Below are 25,471 nucleotides of genomic sequence, written 5' to 3'. Positions count from 1 at the left end.
GCTCCCTCTCAGATCAGCTGGCCATGTATAGGCAGCCTGTGCAGGAGCAAAGGAGGCTGCACTTCTGCCAGTGCACCACTTGGTGGTGCCTTTTGACGTCTCCAGCCTCATAGTTTAGGTTTTCTCCTTTGAATCATTTTTATCTTCATTCTGAAATTTAAGACCATTCCCCAACTCCCTTCCAGCTTCCCTTTTTCATTAGAAAGAAAATTCAGGGAAGAAGGTAACAGTACCTAATCTTACTGGGTTCCATGTTCAAAATGCTTATTAGTAAATTTGGGAGATTTAAAACAAATTTTTAGTTTCTGTCAAAAGTGTTTGTTGGGGGTAGGTGTAGGTGTATTTTGTTTTGCTTTTTAATGAATTTGTTATGTTAGAACATTAGTCATCCTTAATTAGTGGAATTAAGTGAGTTTTCCTCCAATCAAGCTAAAAACCTCCCATTTTTGATAAAACCCCAAAGTCCAGCTGATGCATGGCAGAGATTGTTTGGGTTTGAAACATATGGTAGTTTAAAAAAAAAACTGAATCCTCAACCACAAATACATCAGCATTTCAAAGGTTTCCAAAATGTTTGATTCATCACTGTCACAGCCCCTGAAAGTACACAATATGTTCCAAGTAATTAAGAAAGGGCGAGGGTTTTAATGTACAAGATTTTATAATATGTTTCCAGTTCATTGCATAGCTGCCACCTTATCTGAATCGTATTTATTTTAAACACTGTCTGTTCTGGTGATCCTCACATACATGCACCACTGGAAGTATGAGTTGAACAAAAAAAAAGAGAAATGAAGGGTCTTGTTTGAACTGGGTCTTCTTTACAAGGGTATTACACCTATGGGGACCTATTTTATTTTTATTTTTTATTTTTGCTGGGGCCGTATTTTAAATGGCACATTCTCTGTGTTACCTGTATTAATACTGATGTGGTTTTATCTCCTTCCTATCTTGATCTTTTCAGGGCTCTGTTTTGGCTGTATTTATTTTAGAAAGCGGGGTTGCCTGCCGACCACAACTGTGAACTTTAATTTTCTAGTTCTGCATATCAGGAGGCTAGTCTGCCATGGGGTATATCACTTAGCCTTTCTTTGTTTCTGTTTTTTTCTACTTGACCAAGTAAGACTCTTTATTTTCTTTTTAGAGATCCCCCCGCCCCAAAGAATCCACTAAATAATGTATAAGATTTGAGGATGGTGTTTTTTAGGGGAACTAAGGCTGAGTATTTCTTTTGAGAGGGGAAAATGGCCCATTGTTGAAGCATAGGATGAGATTCTGATTCTAATTTATTCTCTTTGAACCTGATGGCAAATGCTGCTCACTGTAAGATGTGGTTCTTAGGGCATTTCCTCTAGCCAAACTTTTCCTCCATAAGGCTGGCATCTTTTGAACTACGAAAGAGAAATTCCACCACCCTCCCCCATAGATCCAAGGCTAAATTTTGTAATTTGGGAGAAAGCAATGATGGGCTAAAGTCTCTGGTCATAGCTAACTTACCCTAATAGCCAGGCTCCAGATATCATATGATGGTTCCCTACCTACTGCCCAGTAGAACCAACTTGCTCCTTTCCTTTATTCAGTCTTGGTGACTGGCTATCATATGGGTCCACCTTTAAAAAGGAAAATTCTGTCTCTGCTTGATTTTGCATTTATTCATTCATTACTTTATTCAACAGACATTTATTGAGTCCCTCCTTTGTGCCAGGCATTGGGTTGAGGAGATCAAGATGAATAGGAATCTGAAATGCTTTGGGAGGAATGTTTGTGTGTGTGTGTGTGTGTGTGTGTGTGTGTGTGTGTGTGTGTACAGTGTATATAAGCAAAAAATACACACACACACACCCCACATTAGATAGATAGATAGTAGTGCTTGTATCCACACTATCTATCATGAAAGTAGGAACTGAGTATTAGAGTGGTGAGGGTCACTAGGAAGTTAGTGAGTCTGCTGTAAGACCCTAGAATTTCAGAGTAGAACATCATTTAATCCAACTAAGGGAAAGTGTTTTTCCCAAGGTCACACAATTAGGTGGTGAAAGCATGGGATCACAACCCAGCCTTTTGACTTTTGAATTTTCTTTGCTGCTGCACCCAAATGCCTCACTAAAAACAGATGGCCTTTGTGGCTGGTTAGCTACATTGAACTTAAAAGTAAGGACATGAAATTTGCAATTTGGTGATAATTTCCTGTTCTATCACTTGCATTTCTAAGTATTAACAAACAAGCAGAATTTTTATGTATAAGCTAGAGTATGACCTGATAGAGAAAGTAGGAACTTTAGGTTTAATAGAGAGAGGGATATGGGGGAAAGAGAAACCCAACCTTTATTGAGCAGCCAGGCACTATATGTGGATGCCTTGACCTCTGCTGTTACACTTAGTTCCTTTACCAGCCTTTGGAGGCCTGTGGTATTCTCGTTTTACAGATGAAGAGCCAGGGACACAGATTAACAACCCACCCAAAGTCATACGCTAGTGAGCTTGGGCAGGTCCTGCTCATCCTTTAGATGCCACTGTGGCTGCTCTGCCATTATGTACAGACAGCACCGTGACTCCCTTGGAGGTGTTGATCACCGTGGGAACCTTTGCTCTTACTTTCATGATTGGATCCTGCTTCTGGCACTTGGTGGTGAGCTCCATGAGGGCAGGGGCAGTGTGTGCTGTGCTCTCACCTTTGTGTGCTTGTCACATAAGAAGCCACTCACCTTTTGACAAATGACTGATTATAAGAAGTAGAACTGGGATTCAAACTCAGTTCCCTCTATTACAAATAATCTGTATAAAGTTATCTAAGATACTCTTAGATTAATTACATTCTATCCTTGCCTATCTGGTAGGTAGAGTAAGAAGAGGTCATTAGAAGTCATTGGGAAAATCAGGAATTAACTTGTTCATGTATCCATCCTTTTGTCGTTTCTTTGGTTCTGGTGATTTTTACCCCCAGTATCAATTGAGAATCTCTGATGGGAACAGCACTGATAGACTTGGAACCAAGAAAATGTGTCTGGTCAGGGATAGAAGAAGGCAGCATTGTGCCGCAGACTTGACTGTGAAGACATGATCTGTTCTTTCACTAATTCCCAGTTTCATTTTGACCCTTCAACAAATGCACAACCAAAATCAAGGTAGGGGAAGGGATGGCACACAGAAGAAAGTGCAGAAATATCATTTGTATACCATGTATTCACTCTGAGTGGCCTAGCTTTTTTGTTTTGTTTTTAACCCAATACATGTGTATTTTTAATTCCTCTGAAATTTGTGTTTTCTCAAGGATTTTTAGGTCTGTACTCATTCATAAAATAGATCTGTTCAAATGACCTTTTTCTGTTCTTATTGGCACCGCCAAATCAGTGTGTTTTTAATACTTAGATTCGCAAAATTTCTGGACAGTTGGCAAAAGGCACAAGGCTGTCACGGAGCAGTTGCATGTCTTAGCAGTGAAAGGGACCAGGAGGTGGGAGGTGACGCTGGCAAGGCTTGTGCAGTGCCTTTCCCGGCCTCTCTCCGGACCTCCCCTGCTTATCTCACACTTGACTAGGCCCTGCACTGCAGGGTGGGTAAAGGATAGAATTGCAAGCAGAAATTGTATTTGCTTTTGTTTAGTGAAGCCAAAAGCCTTATTATTATTTTATGAGCTCAATGCAAATGACAGCTGACATGAGAGAGATTTTAAGACCACCATAAGCATCTTTATAATCATGGGGGTGGAGGGCAATCTGGGAAGAGGGTGTGGGTGGGTGGCTGTGTGTACACATGCACTGTTTTTAAAGTTGTATTGTGTCTCTAACCTCTCCAAAAAGGCCAGAACCAATTAGAAAAAGGAAAAGGCCAACTTGACACACAAAATTCTGTATGCGTGCCAAATATTGGAGTGAAAAACATGTAGCATTTGACTGAAAAGACACCAACCAACCATTAGATTTCTATGGTTGAACACTCTCAAGATCTTGCACTCCTGTATTTCATTTAAAAAATTACTCCCTGAAGTGCAAACTGACTTCAATTTTGAATAAAATTTAGCATTCAAATTTATAGCCACTTTGAAAACTGAGGGTTTATATTTATATCATATGAACTTGAACAGATTCTTAATTACAGCAACCCAGCAGCCCTTTGCACATGGAGAATCTGGATTTGGGGGAAAAAAAAAAAAATTCCCATGTAGGTTTTTCCACATTTTTCAGATGCTTTTGTAGCAGCCATCATTTATGGGAAATGGCATTAAAATCCTGCCATAATGTAGTTTACGTTTAAATCCAGTACTTCCCAGAAGAGATTGTAGTGTATCCTATAAAGGCACTAAAAGGCTTATTTTTGTTTTTGTTTGTTTCTGTTGGGGGTGTTTCGTTCTCTTGAAAGTCTGGTTCTAATGGAGAGATGTTGGTTCCTTGGAATGATCTTTGTGTGTTAACAACCTGTGCAAAGAACTACTCTCTTGCTTGTTCTAGCGGGCAAAAGTCATCTTTGTTTGCATGCAAGAAAAGGTCTGATTGAACTAGGGTGAGCCTTTCATTTTAAGCAGAGTTAAAGTCTGGGGTGTTTTTAATGTTTTAATCTCTGTTTAAGAGGTTTCTGTTATGAGAGGAAAATTGATAACATTTTTACCTCAGCAAACTGCCAGCAAACTGGCTCTGCTCTAATCCCACATTTATAGTGATTTATATTCTCCGTGGCAATGTGCTGTAACCTCAGAGTGATACCACTGCGGTGTAGATTGACTGCATTCCAAATGCTGGAATCACATACATAATGTTTTTACTTTTAAATAATATTCAGACACCAGAATAAATACCATATGTGCACTGATGCTGGTTACAATGGAACCTTGTCATTTCTTGTGAGGGAGAACATTCTTTGTTTCTGATTCCTGTTTGAAATAAGTATGCAAAAGATAAATATGTACATTGACAGCATTTTGAGAAGGCTCTGGTAGTTACACAGCTGAGGATGTAGCTATGATTCCTTGAAATGTATCATTTAAAACTAAAAATATTGCTGCATGTTTTACCATCCCTCACTAACATACATGAAGGCAAGGATTGTTATCTGACATTCCCAGAGTGGGGTAAAGCTTTTATATTTTATATCTACAGCAGGCTGTAGTAAGAGGACATCTGTTGAAGAAAAATTACCTCCACGAGTACTGTTCATAGGAACAGTGAGACTAACATGCTGATGACATTGAAACAGGGAGAGTAACACACTTGATCATGGGAAAGGATGGATTGATTGGAAAGCCGTAATTCAGTGTGAGCCCTAATGTCATCTGATGCTACAAAAGCAGAATTTAGGTGACCTAATGTCATCAAAATACAGATAATTAATCTCTCCAGATCAGTTTTCCCACATGATATTTAAGATTTAAACTTTTAATAAAGTTTAGAAATGCCTCCCGAGTTATCGTTTTTAGATTTTTGTTTTTATTCATCTTGATTGGAATTCAAATCCACTTAAACAGTATTTTTTAAATCAACTTGGTAGAATGCCTTTCATATTTGTACATCTAGACAAACTCCAACAAGTCGATCCACATTTGCTTCTTGGGGAAGCATTTTAATCCATGTTTGCGTGATTACTATTTGTTTAGCTATATTGAATTAGTGCCCATAACATTTTAATAATGCTTAGTAGATGATGAAACCCTGGGCATTGATACTGATGGCTTCCCAACCCCTCTGCACCTCTGTCCCCACCCAGTTTTGTGAGGTTTGCCCAGAATATATAGTGTGAGATGAATGTGTGAGTAATACATCATAATTTATCTCTGACATTTCATCTGGCACATAGCTTGGGTGGGTAAGCCTTGCCTCCTTTGTAGAAGCGTTCCCTGTTATAAAAACGCTCAAACGTCCCTTTTTGCAGTTGGGAAGTTATGACCCAAACATTGGACATCTCTGACATATTTTTTCTCCTTTTCAGCTTTTCGGATGATCCCTTATCCCTTGGAAAAGGGGCACCTATTTTATCCTTACCCAATCTGTACAGAAACAGCAGACCGAGAGCTGCTTCCATGTAAGTCTCACCTCTCTTCAGCCAGTGAGGGTGTGTGGCGAAAGGTGGGGATTGGAAGAGGTGGGAATATCAATGTTTAGAATGTTCCTTATCTTTTATTACTTTTCTCCAAACCCCTGTCCTTGTTTAATAGCATATGTATTCAAGTGAATTATGTGAGTGGGTTTGGCTTCCTGTTCCTCCAAGTCTCTCCAAATTTATCAAAGGGAAAAATGCCAAAGGATTGAAATGTAACTGAAGAAACCCTATGCACTGATGGGCCGGAGCACAGAGACCCCTGGTTTGAGCGGGTATGTGCTGGGCCGGTCCATTGTGAGGGTTCTGCCTGGGCTGCTCCGCTGGACAGATGTGGTCTGCACAGACTGGAGTTTGAAGAAGAGCTGCTGACCGAGAGGGAGCTGCTCATGAGTCATGGGTGGGCAGGCAGTACCAGGAAGCTGGCACCATGGCCAGAGGTGGAGTTGTGGGGCAGGGCAGTGTGCTCTGTGGTGAGGCTGTGCTCTGGCCAGAGGGATTTCCCATGAGCACCTCGTGGGTTGCATGTAGTGGCTCAGAGTACCATGTGCAGAGCACACGTGCAGCCTCAGCACTGTATGAAAGCACACAAAAGAAAACTCTGCCCTCCACTACCTTACACTGCTAGCAGTCTAATGACCCACACCACATGTGGAAAATATTATTTTGCTTTGCTGTAATACAACATTGTTTTGACAATTCAGGCTAAATGGTTATTATCAAATCATACTGTGTACAAGGATCATGTCAGGCTCTTCATGTGGCCCTGACTTAGGATCTATTTTTCTCCCTCAGATAATAAGCTCCAAATTTCAGCTCTTCTCCCTTCTCTGTCTTCTTTCCTGCCATCTCTGCCCTTTCACCAGCCCCAGTTATATCAATATCTTATAGCTGTAACATATAAGCAGTTTCCCCAGAGGAACAGTGTAACCTTAGAGCCCTGGGTGCATAGTAAATTTCCAAACACCAGCATTATCCAGCCAGTCATGAGTCTTCAGCATGGTGGGATCTGGGTGCAGAACTCAATGGCTGTCATCCGATTGAGGTAGCAGGAGGTGCTCACTTGCCTCCTTGCCAGCCAGACCCAGTGCGAGATTTGTTACCCAGGGAACTGGGAGATCCCCGTGATGTGTTCCTCACTGTTCAAGTTTGATTGTGAAAAGAGTCTGGTGCCTCACACATTAGATTTGATTTCAGAAATCCTCACCGTGGGCCCATAGTTTACCTTTTGACTCCCCACTTCAGGGAGATCCTTGTTAAGTTTTGGTTTTCTGGTAAGAAAGGCAGTTTTCTGAAAAGTACAATGTTTTTAAATGTTTTAATCGAGTCCAATTAAGTTTCCATGGGGATAGATTGGTTATTAGAACAAGATTACAGTTCTTAAGAGAAACCTTATAGGGATAATCTTTGTAAGCCCGAAATAGAAAATTATGGCTCACATTAATTGAATGCAGTGCTCCAAGTCTGGTCTCCCTCCAAAATCTTTTTTGGTTGGATGTTGAGGGTGAGGATATGAAGAAGGTAGGTTGTTTTAAGTGCTACCCATAATTTGCACATTAAAAGTATAATTATAGCCACATGAGGCGCTGAGCACACTTGCACTGTGTGTTTGAATTGCAGCAGGCTGACCTACCTGGACGTAGTAGGCATGTTTGTCTGCATGGAGCTCCTCCTGGATCCCCTCCACCCTCAGTATTCAGCCTTGTGGATTACTGTTGAGGACTCTGAGGAATAGGAGCTGAATGATAGAGGAAAGGCCTCGAGATCTTGTATTCCCTGAGGACCATGGAGCCCTCTGGTCCTCTTGGTTAGAGTGGGCTGTTTCTCACGTGCAGTTTCACAGCCTCTCCCGCAACACCCCCAGCACTTGGCTCTTTCTCCTCCTGCAGGCCAGCCCCATCGACCCAGGCAGTCTCTCAGGCAGCATCCTAACGAGCACAGAGAAGGAGGCGATTCTCTTGACCTTTGTACCACAGCTTTTTGGTTTTCCCAAACCCAATGTTTGAAATATAAAAGTTATAGAAGGCGCTCTAAAGAGCACCAGCTTTTCTCGTTTTTTGATGGTTGTTGGAAGTGTATTTGTCATCTAGAGTCTCTTACAATTGTGCCAGATAACCCTAGCAGCCTTGACCTTCCCGTCTTGCAGTTTGAAGAGACCTACATGTGAGGTCCTCGCTGGATGTCTCTCTGTGAGGGTGGCATCCTCCACTGACATACTTAGAGAGTGCCAGGAAAAAAATACAGGAGAAACTAGTATCACCTCCTTATAATGATTTTTAAAATACAGGAAGGAAAACATATGGATGGGGTGCCTTTTTTCTCTGTATACTTGATTTTGGATTTTCCAGGTTTTGTACAATGAACACGTGTTTTGTAATTTGAGTAGTTTCATTGTTTTAGCTGTGTTTGCTTTTGAGAAAAAAATACTATACATTAGGCATAGACGGTGCTCCTCTTCCCTCCCATGAAGAAGGGAATTTGCCCCCCAAATTTGCCCCCTCCTGCCTCCACTTAAAGTGCTGAAGCCTGGCCGGAGACTTGTGACCAGCAGATGGGCCTCCAAAGGCTGGGTCAGATGTTGGCTACGGATTGTCAGGTGTGCTATTTTTTCATTTCCAATAGGCTTCCAAGTCTTTCCCAAGCTCCGGAGTCAGTGCCGCCATATAGACCTTCCCTGAGAATGCATTTTACTCCAGCCCTGATATTTTCCTTTTGCTCTTCTCCACAGCTTTCCATGAAGTCTCAGTTTACCCAAAGAAGGAGCTTCCCTTCTTTATTCTCTTTACCGCTGGATTATGTTCCTTCACAGCCATGCTGGCCCTCCTGACACATCAGTTCCCGGAACTTATGGGGGTCTTCGCAAAAGCTGTGAGTGTTTGCCTAGAGGGAGGCCTCGGGGAATGGACGGGGAAAGCCAAGGGAAGCAGCGTAAGAGAAACGGGGTTGCCTTGCAGAAATGGATACGAGCCTGCAAAGATTATTGCTCACCATTTAATTTTCATGATCATCAATGGAATCAAAGTGCTAAGGGTCAAATGAGAAAGTGCAGGTTGTTACTGCATGCCTTGCCTCATTTCACAAATTCTCAGCCGTTTCCAAAAAATGCAGGAGGTCCAAAAGGATGGAATGATTTGGGGAATCCTAGCAAATGAAAAATGTGTGGGAAATTATTCAGTTTTCTGTAAATTGAATGACATTATTTCTAATCTTTGGATATCGTGGGTCTTTCCTTAGTGAAGGATGAGATTTACATTTTCAAAGATGATTTAAAAAATTTTTTTAAAGGCTGCAAACCCTTGGCTTGTTTAAGGAATAAACAGAGGGTGTGAAGGGCTTATTAAGAAATAAACTGAAATGACATTTAGAAATATGGAAATCCATTAAGCGTCTTTAAGGAGCTTGAGGAGAGGAGTTTAATAAGAAAAGCCATCTGCATTGACAGCCAAGAACCATTGTTTCTTTGTTGAAAACTGACCATTGCAACCTGCACATGCAGTTGAGGATAAGCTTACTGATCTTGCCACAGATGAGTTTCAAACAGAAGGAATAAGGAAAAGAGTATCAATTGCTTCCCTGGAACTCCATTCAGATTTCAAGGCGAGTGCAATCAGAAAGGACGATTTCTAACTTGGCTGGGTTGATTTAATCCCTTTCCAGATGAGTGACATTTTCTGCTCGGCAGAGTTCAGGGACTGGAATTGCAAGAGTATTTTCATGCGTGTTGAAGATGAACTGGAAATCCCTCCGGCACCTCAATCTCAACATTTCCAAAACTGAACTCATCACTCCTCTTCCCCCACCACCAAAACTGCTCCTCCTCCTGTATTCCTGACCTCCACCATCCACCCCGTTGCTCAAGCCAGAAACTCAGCAGCCCTTCCAAACTCTTCCCTCTCTCACTCGCCACATCCCATCTGTCTTGGCCTTCACAATCCATCAGTTCTAACCTCCTAAGCAACTAGGCCTTCAGTAAATGTGATTCACCTCTTCTTTCCCTCCTTTTCCCAAAGCATCCCTCTTAGTTTAGGTCCTTGTTATTTCTTGCCTGAACTCCTGCCATAATCTTAACTGGTTTCCTTGCTTCCTGTCTTATCCTCTACCAGTCTTTCTTTTATGCTGACACAAGAATGGTCTTTCTGAATTGCACATCTGAGCATGTCACTTCCCTGCTTAAATTTCTCCAGTGGTTTCTCACTGACTTCAGGATCAAGTCCCAGTTGTTCAGCATGGCATCCAAGGCTCTTTATGATCTGGCCCTTGCTTACCTCTCAGCCTTAGCTCTCCCAACTCTTGCACAGTCACTGCTCTTCAGCCACAGTGGATCACTCACCATTCCCAGATGCACCAGGCTCTTGCACACTTCTGTGCCTTTGCATGTGCTGTTTGCTGTGTGTGGTATGCCCTTCACTGTCACCACCCTGCTCATCCACTCTACTAATGCCTCTTCGTTCTTTTATACTCAGCTTTCTTTAAAGTTCTTCTAAGCTGAGTTAAGTGTCTGTCCTCTATGATCCCGCAGTATTCCATGAATACGTATATTCTTACATTTATTGTACCGTATTATAATTGTTGAAAACTTGTCTGTCCCATTTAGAATGTGAGCTCCTTGAGAGCAGGACGGTGTCTTCCTTATCTCTGTATCCCCAAGGCTTTGCACAGTGCCTTGCACATAGGAGGTTTTCAATAAATGATTATTAAATAATATATGGTAGTGGTCTCTGCAGAAAGAATCAATGGAAAAATCAGATACAGCTTAGCATTTTCTTTTCTTCTTGTATGCTTATAATCATAGCCTCTTAGAGTTGAAAGGGACCTGAAGCAAATTGCCTTTAACAGCAACCCTGAGTGGGGGTCACCTAGACTCATCTTGAATACTTTCAGTGATGGGGCGCTCACATATTTATAAACATCAAAGCCCATTTGATTATTGGATGACTCAGAACTTTTCCTTGTACTGTAAAAATCTGCCTCCCTTTGGTTTCCACTTATTCCTATTCTATATTTAGGGTACACCAAAAAGCCCTCCTTCCTCTTGCAAATTCTTAGGACAGCTCACTAATTAATGGCCACCTCTAACCAACTACCTGCTTTTTCCTCCAGGTAGAATATCTTGCATTTCCTTAAGTCTTCTGTGCATGACATGATTTCTACACCCATAATCACCCATATTGCTGCCTTGGATGTTCCTTAGCTTATGGGCCTACACTACTTGTTATTTTCTTCTACTCCCTAGCCAATCTCTGAGTAAAAGTAGTTGCCAAAATTCTGAGTGTGACTTAGTAAAATTTAAAATAAGAATATATTTACATTAAACAATTATTGGTCTTTCATGTTTTCTGTTAAATATTTTTAGAGCATACTTGTAAAAATATGTCATTAGTCCAGTATTCTTCATTAAACTGACTGTAATAGCACTTGGTGGGAGTTTTGAATCAATAGAGATTCCCAGCCTCCAGTCTACATATTCACCTGGCCGCACCACCAGAAATCCAAAATCTTGAGTATTAGCAGGAGGAATCTGTATTTTTCACAAAGCCCCCAGCAGATTCTGAGGATGGAGACTGAGGGCATTTTACTGTCTCCTTCCAGGGACACTGCTTGGAAAGCTGAACCTTCAGGCAGCCACTTGCAGCTGCATGGTGTGCCGTCAGAGCTGTTCAGGTGGAAGCTTTTCAGGAATCAGTGGTTTCCTTGGCTGTACCTTGGAAATATCGAGAAACTTAAAAGCTACTGAGGCCTGTCCCCACAACCCGAACTTTCTTGGTCTGGGGTCAGCATGGGCAACTCAGTTGTCAAGCGCTCCCCTGGTGACACAGCTGTACAACCACTGCATTGAATAGAATGAATAATTGCCTGAGCCTGCTTTAACTAGCAAGGGGATTGGGAATGCAGAGGGAAGGACAGCAACTGGAATACAACTGGGTGTTCTCTAGGACTGGCCGTACAGCTGTGCTTCCAGAGTGTAGCAGAGGGGTGTTCATTACAGATGCGGGACAGGACACCACTCATTTCATGTTTTCAAAGCTTTGGTTTTGAGTGTAGCATCAAATGATTGAATAAAATATAAATCTGCCTTTAGGGTCCTCATATTTTCTGCTCTACCAAGGTGTGGTAGTTTGGTCAGCTCCCCATAGTTTTCAAATGTACTTTAGATAAGTTTGCATTTCAACCTCTGTCTGGAGAATCACATTTATCTTGCCCTTCATAAAATGTCTGTAGAGACTGTGTGGGGAAGGAAGATGGATGGCCTGAATGAGACAAGCCCCTTCTCCCGCCGCCTCCTCGACCTGCCCCCAGAGTCTTCTCTGCATCTTCACCCTGGTCACTTCATTAGGCCCCTCCTGAAGCTCCCACCCCACACCCCACACCCCGCAGGTTATCGCAACTGCCCTAGAGGCTGCCTGCGACCATTTGCAGCTTGTGAAAGTGATTTTCTCAGCCCTTTCCTGAGATAATGTCCCTGGGACGATGACCTTTAGTAGATGCAGAGAGATTGCACTGCCACCCCCAGCTGCGGGCTTGGGAACTCTCCAGCGTGTTTACATGGTGACCATGATGTGCGGCCCATAAGGAAGCCCACAGGGAAGCATGAACCACTGGGAAATAGTGGAAGGAGCAGCTTCCACTGGCATTTCCCCCTAATCTAATCTACCTCAGTGATTTAGGACTAACTCTTCCTAGAATGTTTAGTTACAAAGATAAGCTTGCACATATAACTACGTTATCATTCCAAACCCACCTCCTCACAGAGTGTGGGAAGGTCAGGATTCTGACCCCTCTGTCTTTCCTTCTCTAGTGTCTCTCCTTCCCTGAGACTGAGACTCCTGATTTCTGACTCTCATCTTCACTTATAGGCCTCGACCTCTTTGAAGCCTGATATTGATTACCGTGAAATGTCAATTGTCTGATTGCAGTAGGGCACCTGGAAGTTATTCAGATAAGCGGAGGCGTTTTGAATGTTAATGAAGCCTGTTGGGAGCCGTGACCTTCTAAGTGATGGTGTTTCAGGAAAAGGAAGATCAGGCAATTGAAGTGTCATTCTCTTTTTTTACTAGTTCAGTTGCATTTTCTCACCACGAGACGCTCATTGAATCCTGGGGCATTTTGGTTAAAGATTTGACCATGTATCTCTGCCCTCTGGACAGTTGTAGACATCGAGATAAATAGGCTGTTCCAGGCTTTCTTGGTGTTGCTCATTCAGACTCAACTTTTCAGCAGTAAAGTGCCCCTTAAGTCAAGTGAAAACTGCTGTTTCTCCTTGTGTATTGGTTGGGTCTCCAGCTAAAAAATATTGACTGATTTTCAAACATGCTCAGAAATACAACTGAGCATCCCAAGCCAGTCATGCACCTCCAGACATTTTTAAAAATATCTCCTGATGGAGCCACTGGCCTTTGTTTGGTTACAAAGTGGAAGGGTTTAGCAACTTCAGACACCTCACTACATTGCCTGCTGCCTGCTTGCAGGTATGGGATGGAAGGCATGCTGTGGGGGAAGGTGGCTTAATAATGAAGGAAGCACATCTCAACTGGGGTTTGTGAGAGAGTAAATTAGGCCCTCTAGGAAAAAGTTCAAGGGAGTCTTTGTGAATTCTCCCAAGGATGGAGCATTCTAGATAGGAGGGATAGAAGAGAATCATTCTATACGTTGGAGGCGTTGGGGCTTAGTATTCTTGTGGGACCTTGTTGACAAGGGCAGGTGTCACCCAGGAAAGAAGGGGCCACTGTACTTTGCTGTGCAGCATGGGGAAAAGGGAGCATTTATGGACATCAAACAGGATTTTCAGAGGCCTCACTTTTGTGCTTTTTATCCAAGTCAGGTTAGTGCCCAAAACAAAGCAAACAAATAAAAAACAAAAAAGGCCTTTATTTTAAGCCAACATTGTAACATCTCCATTCATTCTGCAGCTCAAGGTGTGGCTCCCTGAGGTCCGCACATTTTAGTGTGTGTGAATCACCCAGAGTACAGACTTTGAGCGGTGCCTGTTACCTAGCTGCGCTGGCTCATGTTCAGCAGTTGCAACAGCTCCATGGCTGCAGTGGCTCAATATTCAGCAGTTCCTTCCCCACTCAACCACAACTTCAATAGTTCTAAATCTGTTTTTGGCCAAGTCTTCAGGATATAACTTTGCCAGCAATATCACCTTGTTTATTAAGCCCTATCTTCTACCACCTGTCAGAATCTCTGGTTTATCCAGACCACTATAACACTTTAACTCCTCTTGATGGAGTTGAGCATTATAGACAGATGCTGTGGTTTGTGGAGCCTTGGTGGTCTCTGATTATATATGTGTCTGTGTATGTAGATATACACTTATGCAGACATATATAATTATACATGTACACATATTATGTGTGTATTTCGTATCATGTTGGGTGAAGGCAATCAGTAGACTTGCTCCATATTATTCTCTTATAACTAGGATTTTACAAATGCTTTCAGAGTAATTGGGCGGTAATTGCTCATTCCCAGGCCCGTTGTCTCCCATGATGCCTTCCAACTGCATGCGTGGGTGCACCCAGTCCAGCTCTAAACTGAAAAGGATAGGCCATCTGTTCCATAGGGTGGTTCTGTGCACTCAACAAAGGATAATTTCAGAAGGTTATCAGAAACTACCATGTACCTGGCACCTGCTTGAGGATGGCACTGGCTCCTCTTTGCTGAAGCACTGACATGGCTGCCTGTTTCTTAACTGCAGACCCAGCCTGGCACACAGGGCCCTCCCCAGTATCCTTCTAGCCACTTTTGAACTATACTTCTTCTAACTGTCCTGGCTAAACTGAACCATTTACTACCTTCTGGTCATACGATTTCTTTTCCATTTCTCTTCTGGCTGTTTACTGAGCCTGCAGGGCCCACCCTGCTCCTATTTCTTTACCATCCTTGCCCCATCTCTCTCTTCATATTCCAAGCATCCACTGGAGTCCGTTTTACTTGCCTCATTCTCAAAAGTATTCCTGCTGCTTTCAACAGAATGGATTCTCTCCCTTTTCCAGTCCCAGTGCTTTGTTTGGGCCTCTATCCTGATTGCCATCATAGCCTATCTGGTTATTAGTTTGCTCTGTCCATATCTTCGTGGCCGCCTCCTTCATTGGGCTTTGAGCGTCCTGACAGTGGGAGTTTAGTTTTGTCCCACACCCCTTTATATTTCACCCAGCACTTAATTGCCTTACTAAATAAATACATTTAATTGGTGTAAAACACAGGTTGGAGAAGGATCCCAAATTTTATGCTGTCTTGACTTTCCATCTTATGGATCTCGCATTTGATGATCTGGCTATATAATGTGTTGCGGGCCTTCCCAGTGTGAAACTGGTTTTGGACCAGTTCTACGGGTCCAAAAACAAAACAAAACAACAGGAAAGATTCTGGGTTAGCAAATTTGGGAAACTTGCCCACCATACCTCTTCTCGAAGACACACAGTCCACAGAACGTATACCTAGTAAAGGAGCCTGATTTAACTTCATTAAATGTACTAAACTTGCTTGACCTCAGAACTGTGATCCCCTCTGCATTTATACACACACATTGCACTACACTTCTGTGAGAAACTCTTGGTAGTATGGATGGTGCTGTGTAATGGACAAGGGCTTAGAACAAAGGGCTCCACAGTACAGGGACCAGGTGTTGAACCCCAGTGAGACAATACCTGGGTTCTGAGCAGAGAGAGGGCAATGAAAGCATCCCAACAACTCTCTCTTCCCTGACGGGTAGGGCACCTCTTCTGCCAGATGCTGGATGGGGTGTGGAGTGAAGCTGATTCTTCACAAGAACCGAATTAGAATGGATTTGATAATATTTTAAAAAGAGTCTCACGTGAAGCACTTGGCTTTCTTAAAAGACACAGCTAATGAGCTTTATTCTCTACATGAAAAGCAGAAAGGAATTTAGTAACCAAATGAAAGAGTTCCCAGAGGTGCACTCGAAACAGCCCCTCTTAACAAGGATCTGTCCTCTATGGAATAGCCAGTTTGCCGCCTTCTCCCAGGGTCCCAGGCATGCTGCTAAACACGTGGCTCAGACAGGAGCCCAGGCTGCTGTTTGGGAGGCAGTGGAATCGCAAAGAAATTCATACACAACACACTTGACCTTTAAAATTGCCTTTTCCATTTAAAATGAGCTGTACACCCAGCTAGATGAGCAGCTGGTCTAAGTTGTCACCATTTTTTAAACTCTTGTGCCCACTTGCCACCAATCTGTCATTCCTGTTTGATGACACCAGTCATCTGCATGGCAACCAGCAGATGCTAAAGACTGGCAGGAAGACCTCAGGACTGTGGGCCACCTGTCAGGGGAGTGAGGGGTCTATCAGCTGACACTTCTCCCCCTTATCTAACAGTGCTGGGGCCAAGGACTGGAATGCAAGTTTGACCATCAGCTGATGTTTCCTGTAAACATAAAGATGAAATGGTCGCCTTTTGAGACTTTCGTAATGCAGTGACTTAAGCTGCAGGAGTGGGTGGAGAGGTTTGTTTTATAGTCTTGAACAAGGTTTCTGCTGACTTCTGTGTCTGTCTGGTTTCTTTACAGTTCCTCAGCACTTTGTTTGCCCCCTTAAACTTTGTCATGGAGAAAGTGGAGAGCATCCTCCCATCCAGTCTGTGGCACCAGCTAACACGGATCTGAGAGAAGCCCCGTCCTCCAGTCACCTCACCCGCTGCTGCCACTGTCTCCTCCGTGCCAACTCCTTGTGGACCGCAAGAAAGCATGACTTTGAAAAAGGGAAGCCATTCCGAGATTTTAAAATGTTCATGGACTATTCCATATTAAAAGCTGTTTTTGTTGTACAAAATTCATTGATGTTCAGTTCTATTTTATTTTGCCTTCAGAAAAGAAGAAGGAAGTCAAAAATAAAACTTTTGTGTATTGCAGCAATCATTTGTATCCTCCTGTGTCTTCCAACCCTAAAATGGTTGATGTCCCAAATAAACCTTTGGGTTTACCTTGAGTTTCCTGGGAACCTGAATCTGCTGAGTGCCACATCATGGTTTCTCTGCTGATGGAGCACATCTCAGCAGGCCCTGAGAACCCCTTATAGGCAGAGGCTTGGAACATGGAATCTCTTGGGTTCAACAGTACCATCATTGTCAACCCCAAACTGTCCTTCTAGGCCAAATGCACAGAAAAAGCTCACAAGAGGAATCACTGGAAGCATGAATGAAGCAAAATGCGTGTGCCATGGCAGGGTGTTCCGGTTCAGAGACTCTACTTACTGAAGAGTGTTCAACACTGTAGTTCCAGGAATCATTTTGGTTTTGCTGTTTGAAAACTTCTTGTGAGAAAACTCCCGATAAGAAGCCACAGACCCAACAGTCTGTGGTAGAACCTGACCAGCTTACCGTCATTGCCATTTTTAAAATGTTTTCTCCTAAGGGTACTTTTAAATTTTTTATCATGTTTGCATTCCTGATGCTTCAGTGTGAGCATTCTTTGAGTACTTTAGTGATTTGAACCAAAGTGATCATTTGTCCTCACCACCTTTAAAAGCTTTCCATATGATTCATATCTTGCTTAGCATCTGGCTTTACTTAAGCAAAAAAAAAAAAAAAAGAAAAAAAAAATAAATAAACTTGAATCCTCTATCTGAAGTGAAAAGTACCACTATTTAAAATCTCACTCCAGTGCCTAAAAACAAAGGGCCTGTCCTTTATGAAGCTTGTTTTTCCCCTTATTGAGAATCTGAAGTCTTTCCCCACTAGTGTTAAAATAGGCAGTATTTGGGGAAAGCGCCCGGCCACATCTCCTTCCCAGGGGATCTTCCTACTGGCCCCAAGAGCATAGTCAGGTGAGCAGGTAACATTAGGTGCACAAGGGCTTTTGGCAAACCCTTCTTTGTACCCACTTTGTACAAAGCCCTGATGGGATACGTAGCTAGCTCTGACTCTTAAAGGAAGTATCTCATAAGAGCTTGAACTCCATGTACACACACCGGTAGCAGGGGGCAGGTCTATCTTGTGGATATCTGCTCCTGGTGGCAGGGGCGAGGTCTCTTTCCCTCTTCTTCCTCTGACACAACTCCCAACATACAGGGAATGTGCAAATGATTTCTTGGATGAATTGATGCGATAGTGATAGGTACAAAGAACCTTTGACCCATATTCAGAGGAGGAAGATGGGTTCCAGCTGAGAAGGACCAGGGAAGGCTTAGAAATGTAATTTTGAGCCAGAAGAAAAAGTGATGAGAATCTGATTCTTTGATGTGATAGATGAGGAAACAAAAGTCCAAAGTCGACCTGCCCCAGTTGGGACTCCAGATTGTGATAAGCCTTGAATGAAGGTTTAAGAGCTCATAGGCAGTGGGAAGTGGAAATGGCCAAAGACATCATTGTTAGAAACTCCAAGTTTTCTGTAATCCCAGCAATTTGGGAAGCCAGGCCAGGAGGATTAGTTGAGCCCAGGAGTTCAAGACCAGCCTGAGCAACATAGTAAGACCAGATCTCCACACAAAAAAATTTTTTTAACTAGGTAGGCATGGTGGCAAGTGCTTGTAATCCCAGCTACTTGGAAGGCTGAGGTAGGAGGATCACTTGGGCCCAGGAGGTCGAGGCTGCAGTGAGCCCTGATGACACTACACTCCAGCCTGGGTGACAGAGTGTGAGACCCTGTCTCAAAAGAAAAAAAAACAAGTTGCAGAAAATACAGCAAAGATATGGAAGATAAGGATTTAAAGTGCCTAATGAATTTAATAGGATTTTAGAACCATTTCATGGAGAGGTGAGGCTTTGAGGGGTAGGAGGAGTTAATGGGAAGTGCAGATGGAAAAAAGATGGTGACAGATGTGGGTAATACTGTTGAAGGAAATGACAAGGTGGATAATATTGTTGAAGGAAATGAGTCCCTTGGCTAATAGGAGTGTATTAGTCTATTCGTGTATTTCTATATAGAAATATCTGGTACTGGGTAATTCATAAGAAAAGAGGTTTAATTGGCTAACGATTCTGCAGGCTGTACAGGAAGCACAGCAGCATCTGTTCTGGGGAAGCCTCAGGAGGCTTCCAATCATGGCAGAAGGTGAAGTGGGGGCAGGCACATCACATGGTGAAAGCAAGAGCAACAGAGAGAAAGTGAGGGGGGCGCCACATACTTTTTTCTTTTTTTCTTTTTCTTTTTTTTTTAAGACGGAGTCTCGCTCTGTGGCCTAGGCTGGAGTACAGTGGCGCGATCTCGGCTCACTGCAAGCTCCGCCTCCCCGGGTTCACGCCATTCTCCCGCCTCAGCCTCCCGAGTAGCTAGGACTACAGGCGCCCGCCACCATGCCCGGCTAATTTTTTGTATTTGTAGTAGAGACGGGGTTTCGTCGCGTTAGCCAGGATGGTCTTGATCTCCTGACGTCGTGATCCGCCCGCCTCAGCCTCCGAAAGTGCTGGGATTACAGGCGTGAGCCACCGCACCCGGCCCACATGCTGCAATCAGAATCACTATCAGACAGCACCAAACCATGAGGGATCCGCTCCCATGATCCAAACACCTCTCACCAGGCCCACCTCCGGCATTGGGGATTACAACTCAACATCAGATTTGGATGGGGACAAATATCCAAACTCTATCAAGGGCTAACCAGGTGAGGAGAGAGACACCTTCCCTAAACTTGAGAGAAGCAAATGATGTGAACTTCCTAGACCTTACGCCTAATGACGTGGAATCAAGACCCCCTCCTCAACTACTCTGCTCAACTGTTGAGCCCACTCACAACTCACACTAGCAATTCTCACCTTCCCAGGCCTGGGTGCCAGGCAGGTTGCTGTTTTCCCAGATCTTGCCTTGTTTTGCTGCCCCTGAGGATAAGCATTAAGGCTCTCTTCTTTTTAAAGCATTTAATGCAAATATGTGGAGAGAGAGAGCCAGAGCAACTCAAATCACACAGTAGAAGTTTTGTGTTTTTTTTTTTTTTTTTGCAAAATATGTGTTAATTTATTGTCTATATTATTATTAAAGCTTCCAGTCAACAGTAGGCTGTTAGTAGTTAAGTTTTTGGGGAGCCAAAAGTTATACTTAGATTTTCTTTTTTTTTTTTTTCATTTTAATAATTTTTATTAAGATTTTTTTTTTTAGTTATTTTTTATTATTATACTTTAAGTTCTAGGGTACATGTGCATATGCATTGGGAGTTATACCTGATGTAAATGACGAGTTGATGGGTGCTGACGAGTTGATGGGTGCAGCACAGCAACATGGCACAAGAGGTTTTAAAGATGATTATTTATACATCATTCTTACACTTCCCGACCAAGGTCCACTGTTCCTGACTTCTTACAGAGATGGCAGCTGGAATCCGGGTTGTCTTCTGCCTTCTGCTTTGATTTCTATGTGAGGGTGCATCAAAATCCATTCCCATGGGCTTTCCTTTATAAAGACCCTTCCTTCCAGCAGGACAGTAAGTGTTCCTGAGTCTCAACTTATGTGTGTTTGCTGGAATACAAATGTAAACATTCTAAATTAAATATCAGCAAACGAAATCTAGCAGTGGATACAGGAAATAAAACAATATGACCAAATGGAATGACCTGCCAGTCTGGTTTTGCTTTTAAACTTTGTGATATGGTTTGGATTTGTGTCCCCACCCAAATCTCATGACAAATTGTAATCCTCAATGTTGGAGGTGGGGCCTGATGCAGGTGATTGGATCTTGGGGGCAGATTTTTCCCTTTGGTGGTGTTTTCGTGATAGTGAATTCTCATGAGGTCTGGTTGTTTAAAAGTGTGTGTCACCTCACTGCGCTCTCTTCCTCTTGCTCTGGCCATGTTAAGTACTTCCTGGCTCCCCCGTCACCTTCCAACATGATTGTAAATTTCCTGTGGCCTCCTCAGTAGTCAAGCAGGAGCCACTATGCTTCCTGTACAGCCTGCACAACTGTGAGCCAATTAAACCTCTTTTCTTTATAAATTACCTAGTGTCAGGTATTTCCTTATGGCAATGGGAGAATGGACTAATAATACGCTTTCTTTATCAGTACTTACCAGCATCAAAATTATTACGGCTTTATAAAAGAATTGAGAAGACCAGGCTCTGTGGCTCATACCGGTAATCGCAGCACTTTGAGAGGCTGAAGCAGGAGAATTTCTTGAGCCCAGGAGTTTGAGATCAGCCTGGGCAAGCATGGTAAGGCTACAAAATAAAATATAAAACATTTAAAAATTTTAGCTGGGTGTGGTGATGTGCACCTATAGTCCCAGCTATTTGGGAGGCTGAGGTGGGACAGGTTCCTTGAGCTCAGGCATTGGAGGCTGCAGTATACTAGGACTGCACCATTGTACTCCAGCCTGGGTGACAAAGGGAGACTCAGTCTCTAAAAATGTTTTTGAAAAGGATTGAGAAGCTTTCCATATTTTCATATGGCCTGAAATAAACACTGACATTATCTGCCCTTACAGGATTAGGGAAAAGACATGAAACATCTGATTTTTGGGCACTAATGGTGGATTTTTAAAATTTTTTTAATTTTTAATTTTTGTGGGTACACAGGTGTATATGTTTATGGGATACATGAGATGTTTGATACAGGCATGCACTGCATAATAATCATGGAAAATGGGGTATCCATCCCCTCAGGTATTTAATCCTTTGTGTTAAAAACAATCCAATTATACTCTTTTAGTTATTAGTTATTTTTAAATGTACAATTAAGTTATTATTGACTACAGTAGTCACTCTGTTGTGCTATCAAGTAGTAGGTTTATTCATTCTTTCTATTTTTTTGTATCCATTTACCATCTCCACCTTCTCCCTCAAACCCACACTACCCTTTCCAGCCTCTGGTAACCATCCTTTTACTCTGTATGTCCAGGAGTTCAATTGTTTTGATTTTTAGATCCCACAGATAAGTGAGAACACGTGATGTTTTTCTTTCTGTGTCTGGCTTATTTCACTAAACATTAATGACCTCCAGTTGCATCCATGTTATTGCAAATGACGGAATCTCATTCTATTTTATGGCTGAATAGTACTCTATCATGTATAAGTAACACATTTTCTTTATTCATTCATCTGTTAATAGACATGTTGGTTGCTTCTAAATTTTAGCTATTTTGAACAGTGCTCAACAAACATGAGAGTGCAGATATCTCTTTGATATACTGATTTCCTTTCTTTTGGATATATACCCAGCAATGGGATTGTTAGTTTATATGGTAGCTCTATTTGAAGTTTTTTGAGGAACCTCCAAATGGTTCTCCTTAGTGGTCATTCTAATTTACATTCCCACCAACAGTGTACAAGGGTCCCCTTTTCTCCACATCCTCACCAGCATTTGTGGTTGCCTGTCTTTTGGAAGTAAGCCATTTTAACTGGGGTGAGATGATATCTCATTGTAGTTTTGATTTGCATTTCTCTGATGATCAGTGATGTTGAGCACCTTTTCATATGCCTGCTTGTAATTTATACGTCTTCTTTTCAGAAATGTCTATTCAAATCTTTTGCCCATTTTTTTTATCGGGTCATTAGATTTTTTTTCCCTATAGAGCTGTTTGAGCTTTTTATATATTCTTGTTATTAATCTCTTGTCAGATGGGTAGTTTGCAAATAGTTTTCCCATTCTGTGGGTTGTCTCTTCATTTTGTTGATTGTTTTCTTTGCTGTGTGGAAGCTTTTTAACTTGATGTGATTCCATTTGTCCATTTTTGCTTTGGTTACCTGTGCTTGTGGGGTATTGCCAAAGAAATATTTGCCCAGACCAATGTCCTGGAGACTTTCCCCAACATTTTCTTGTAGTAGTTTCATAGTTTGAGGTCTTTGATTTAAGTCTTTAACCCATTTTGATTTGATTCTTCTGTATGGCAAGAGATAGGGGTCAAGTTTCATTTTTCTGCATATGGATATCTAGTATTCCCAGCACCATTTATTGAAGAGACTGTCTTTTCCCCAGTGTATGTTCTTGGCACCTTTGTTGAAAATGAGTTCACTCTAGGTGTATAAATTTGTTTCTGCATTCTCTGTTCCGTTCCATTGGTCTATGTGTCTGTTTTTATGGCAGTACCATGCTGTTTTGGTTACTATAGCTCTGTAGTATCATTTGAAGTCAGATAATATGATTCCGTTAGTTTTGTTCATTTTGCTTAGGATAGCCTTGGCTATTCTGGGTATTTTGTGGTTCCATATAAATTTTAGGATGTTTTTTCTATTTCTGTGAAGAATATCATTGATATTCTGATAGGGATTGCATTGAATCCATAGATTGCTTTGGATAGTGTGGACATTTTAACAATATTGATTCTTCTAATCTATAAACATGGAATATCTTTCTATTTTTGGTGTCCTTTTCAATTTCTTTCATTAGTATTTTATAGTTTTTATTATAGAGATCTTTGACTTCTTTGGTTAATTCCTAGGAATTTATTATAATTTTATTTCTGCCTACTGTAAATGGGATTACTTTTCTGAATTCTTTTTTACATTGTTCACTGTTGGCATACAGAAATGCTACTTATTTTTGTATGCTTATTTTGTATCCTGCAACTTTACTGAATTTGTTTATCAATTCTGTTTTTTTGGTGGAGTCTTTAGGTTTTTCCAAACATAAGATTGTATCATTTGCAAACAAAGATAATTTGACTTATTTATTTCCAGTTTTGGATGCCCTTCATTTTTTTGTTTGATTGCTCTAGCTAGGACTTCCAGTACTATGTTGAATAACAGTGGTGAAAGTGGGCATCCTTATCATGTTCCAGATCTTAGAGGAAGGGCTTTCAGTTTTTTCCCCATTCAGTATGATACTATTTAGGGGTCTTTTGTATATGGCTTCTATTATGTTGCGGTATCTCCCTTCTATATCCAGTTTTTTGAGGGTTTAGCAGTTTATTTTTGAGCAGTTTTTCTTACTGTCTTCTCTGGTGATCAGTGTATGCAAATTTTTCACTTCTTTTTATGTTCAGTTGATTGTACACTTATATAGGAAATAATGCATTCAAATGTGTTGAATGTGTTATTCACAGAGTGACAGTGGTTCATAATTTATGTATTTAATTTCATCTGTATTTGTAGTTATTTCTTTTCTCATTTCTAATTTTCTATAATTTTCTTCTTTTCTCCTTTTAATCAGTCTGACAAGATTTATCTATTTTGTTCGTTCAAAGAAACAAGTTCTTTATTTACTAATTACTTCAACCATTCTTTTTGCCATCTATTTTATTTTTCACCTTTCATCTATGTATTTATTCTTCCTAGTTGCTCTTTTTTATAAGAATTATTATTTTTCTAATTTCCTTAAGTGAATAATTGGTTCATTTTTATTTTATTTCTCAAAGGCAGATTCTTAAACCAATCAATTCTTCTCTAACTTTCTTGTCTTGTACATTTTGCTATTGAAGTGTTCTCCTTGTCAGTCTTTTATAGAAATTCAGAAATTTCTGTTTTGGCTTCTTTTTGTTTAGGAGTGACCACTTTGGACATTTAATAGTAATTGGTTCTCCATTATTGACTTCAGTTAGTTTATTTTTTATGTAACTCTGCAATATCTAATGAAAACATCGAAGGTATTCAGCTGCCTGCCCCTAAGTGCAGTAAACCCTGATACCTCACATCCACGCATTACTTCTACATTTCTGTCAGTATTTCTATAATTATTTTTTTAATTACATCTTTTTTCCATGTGAAACTTTAAGGGCAAGTTAAAGTATTTAAAACATGTTCGTGTTCCTTCCACTGTTCTTCTCCTGGTTCCTCTCCTTCTTGTCCTATGACCATGCACTTCATCAAGCTGAAACAAATCTGTGTGCTGGGTCACTGGAGAGCTGAGTAAACACAGGAGCACAGTACCCCAAGTGAGTGCTGAAAATGAGGGACATGCGGTGTCTCTAAGATGTTCACATCACCTATTTGGCTTCCGTTTTGCAGTAGTGACAGCTCTAGTTGGCTGTACTAGGAATTGAAGATCTTAAAGGGGTAGGAGGTGTAGACCAGCGTGTTTGAAGGAACTCGTCTTGCAGTTCTGGATGTTGAGGATCTGGGATAACAGACTGAGCAGATAGGAACTGGCCAAAATGGAAATGTTCAAGCAGAGGCAGCTTGGCCCTCTCTCAAGAAAATTCTGGAGAGCCACAGGGGCTGGAGGAATAGGAGAACTTCAAGTGATCTCTATATCTCCTTAGAGTAATCTCTATAATTTTTTAGCAGGAGCAAAGAAGACAGGAAGGAAGTTCTCTTCCCCTCCTTCTCCAGCTTGTCTCTGGTTCTATTCACCTCAAGTCAATTTCACAGTCCCATTTGTCCTCAGCTTGTGCTTGACTAACCTTAGGAAGAAAACTTTTGGAATCAAAAACCTCAACTGGCCATTGTAAAAGGGTAAGCAAGCCTCAAGATGGTGTATGTTTGTTCAGGGAAGGGACATAGGCTACAATTTTATAAGGTGCAAATTTTAATGTTCTTTAAAACCAACCTCCTTCCTGTTATGAGTCCCATCCCCTCAAGCCAGCAGGGAATGTCACTTGAGTCCTGAACAGGATGTTCTCC

At 41.7% G+C, this 25,471-nt stretch overlaps 1 protein-coding gene across 19 annotated transcripts in view; it reads left to right on the top strand.

Annotated features, from left to right (window-relative positions):
- The window catches only part of ST7 (suppression of tumorigenicity 7), a 277,971-nt gene extending 261,068 nt beyond the window's left edge, over positions 1–16,903 (top strand). For 9 of the 19 annotated variants that reach the window (XM_009203733.3, XM_009203731.4, XM_009203735.4 and 6 more), the window contains 3 exons: positions 5,920–6,012; positions 8,756–8,895; positions 16,559–16,903. In XM_009203733.3, the coding sequence (XP_009201997.1) occupies positions 5,920–6,012; positions 8,756–8,895; positions 16,559–16,654 (329 nt within the window). In that variant the 3' untranslated portion in view covers positions 16,655–16,903. 19 annotated transcript variants of the gene reach the window in all.
- Positions 16,904–25,471: the final 8,568 nt, after the last annotated feature.

Source organism: Papio anubis, chromosome 4, assembly GCF_008728515.1.
Source record: "Papio anubis isolate 15944 chromosome 4, Panubis1.0, whole genome shotgun sequence".
Lineage (NCBI taxonomy): Eukaryota > Metazoa > Chordata > Mammalia > Primates > Cercopithecidae > Papio > Papio anubis.
Note: the sequence above shows the minus strand (reverse complement) of the source record. Positions and strands in the feature narration are given on the sequence as shown.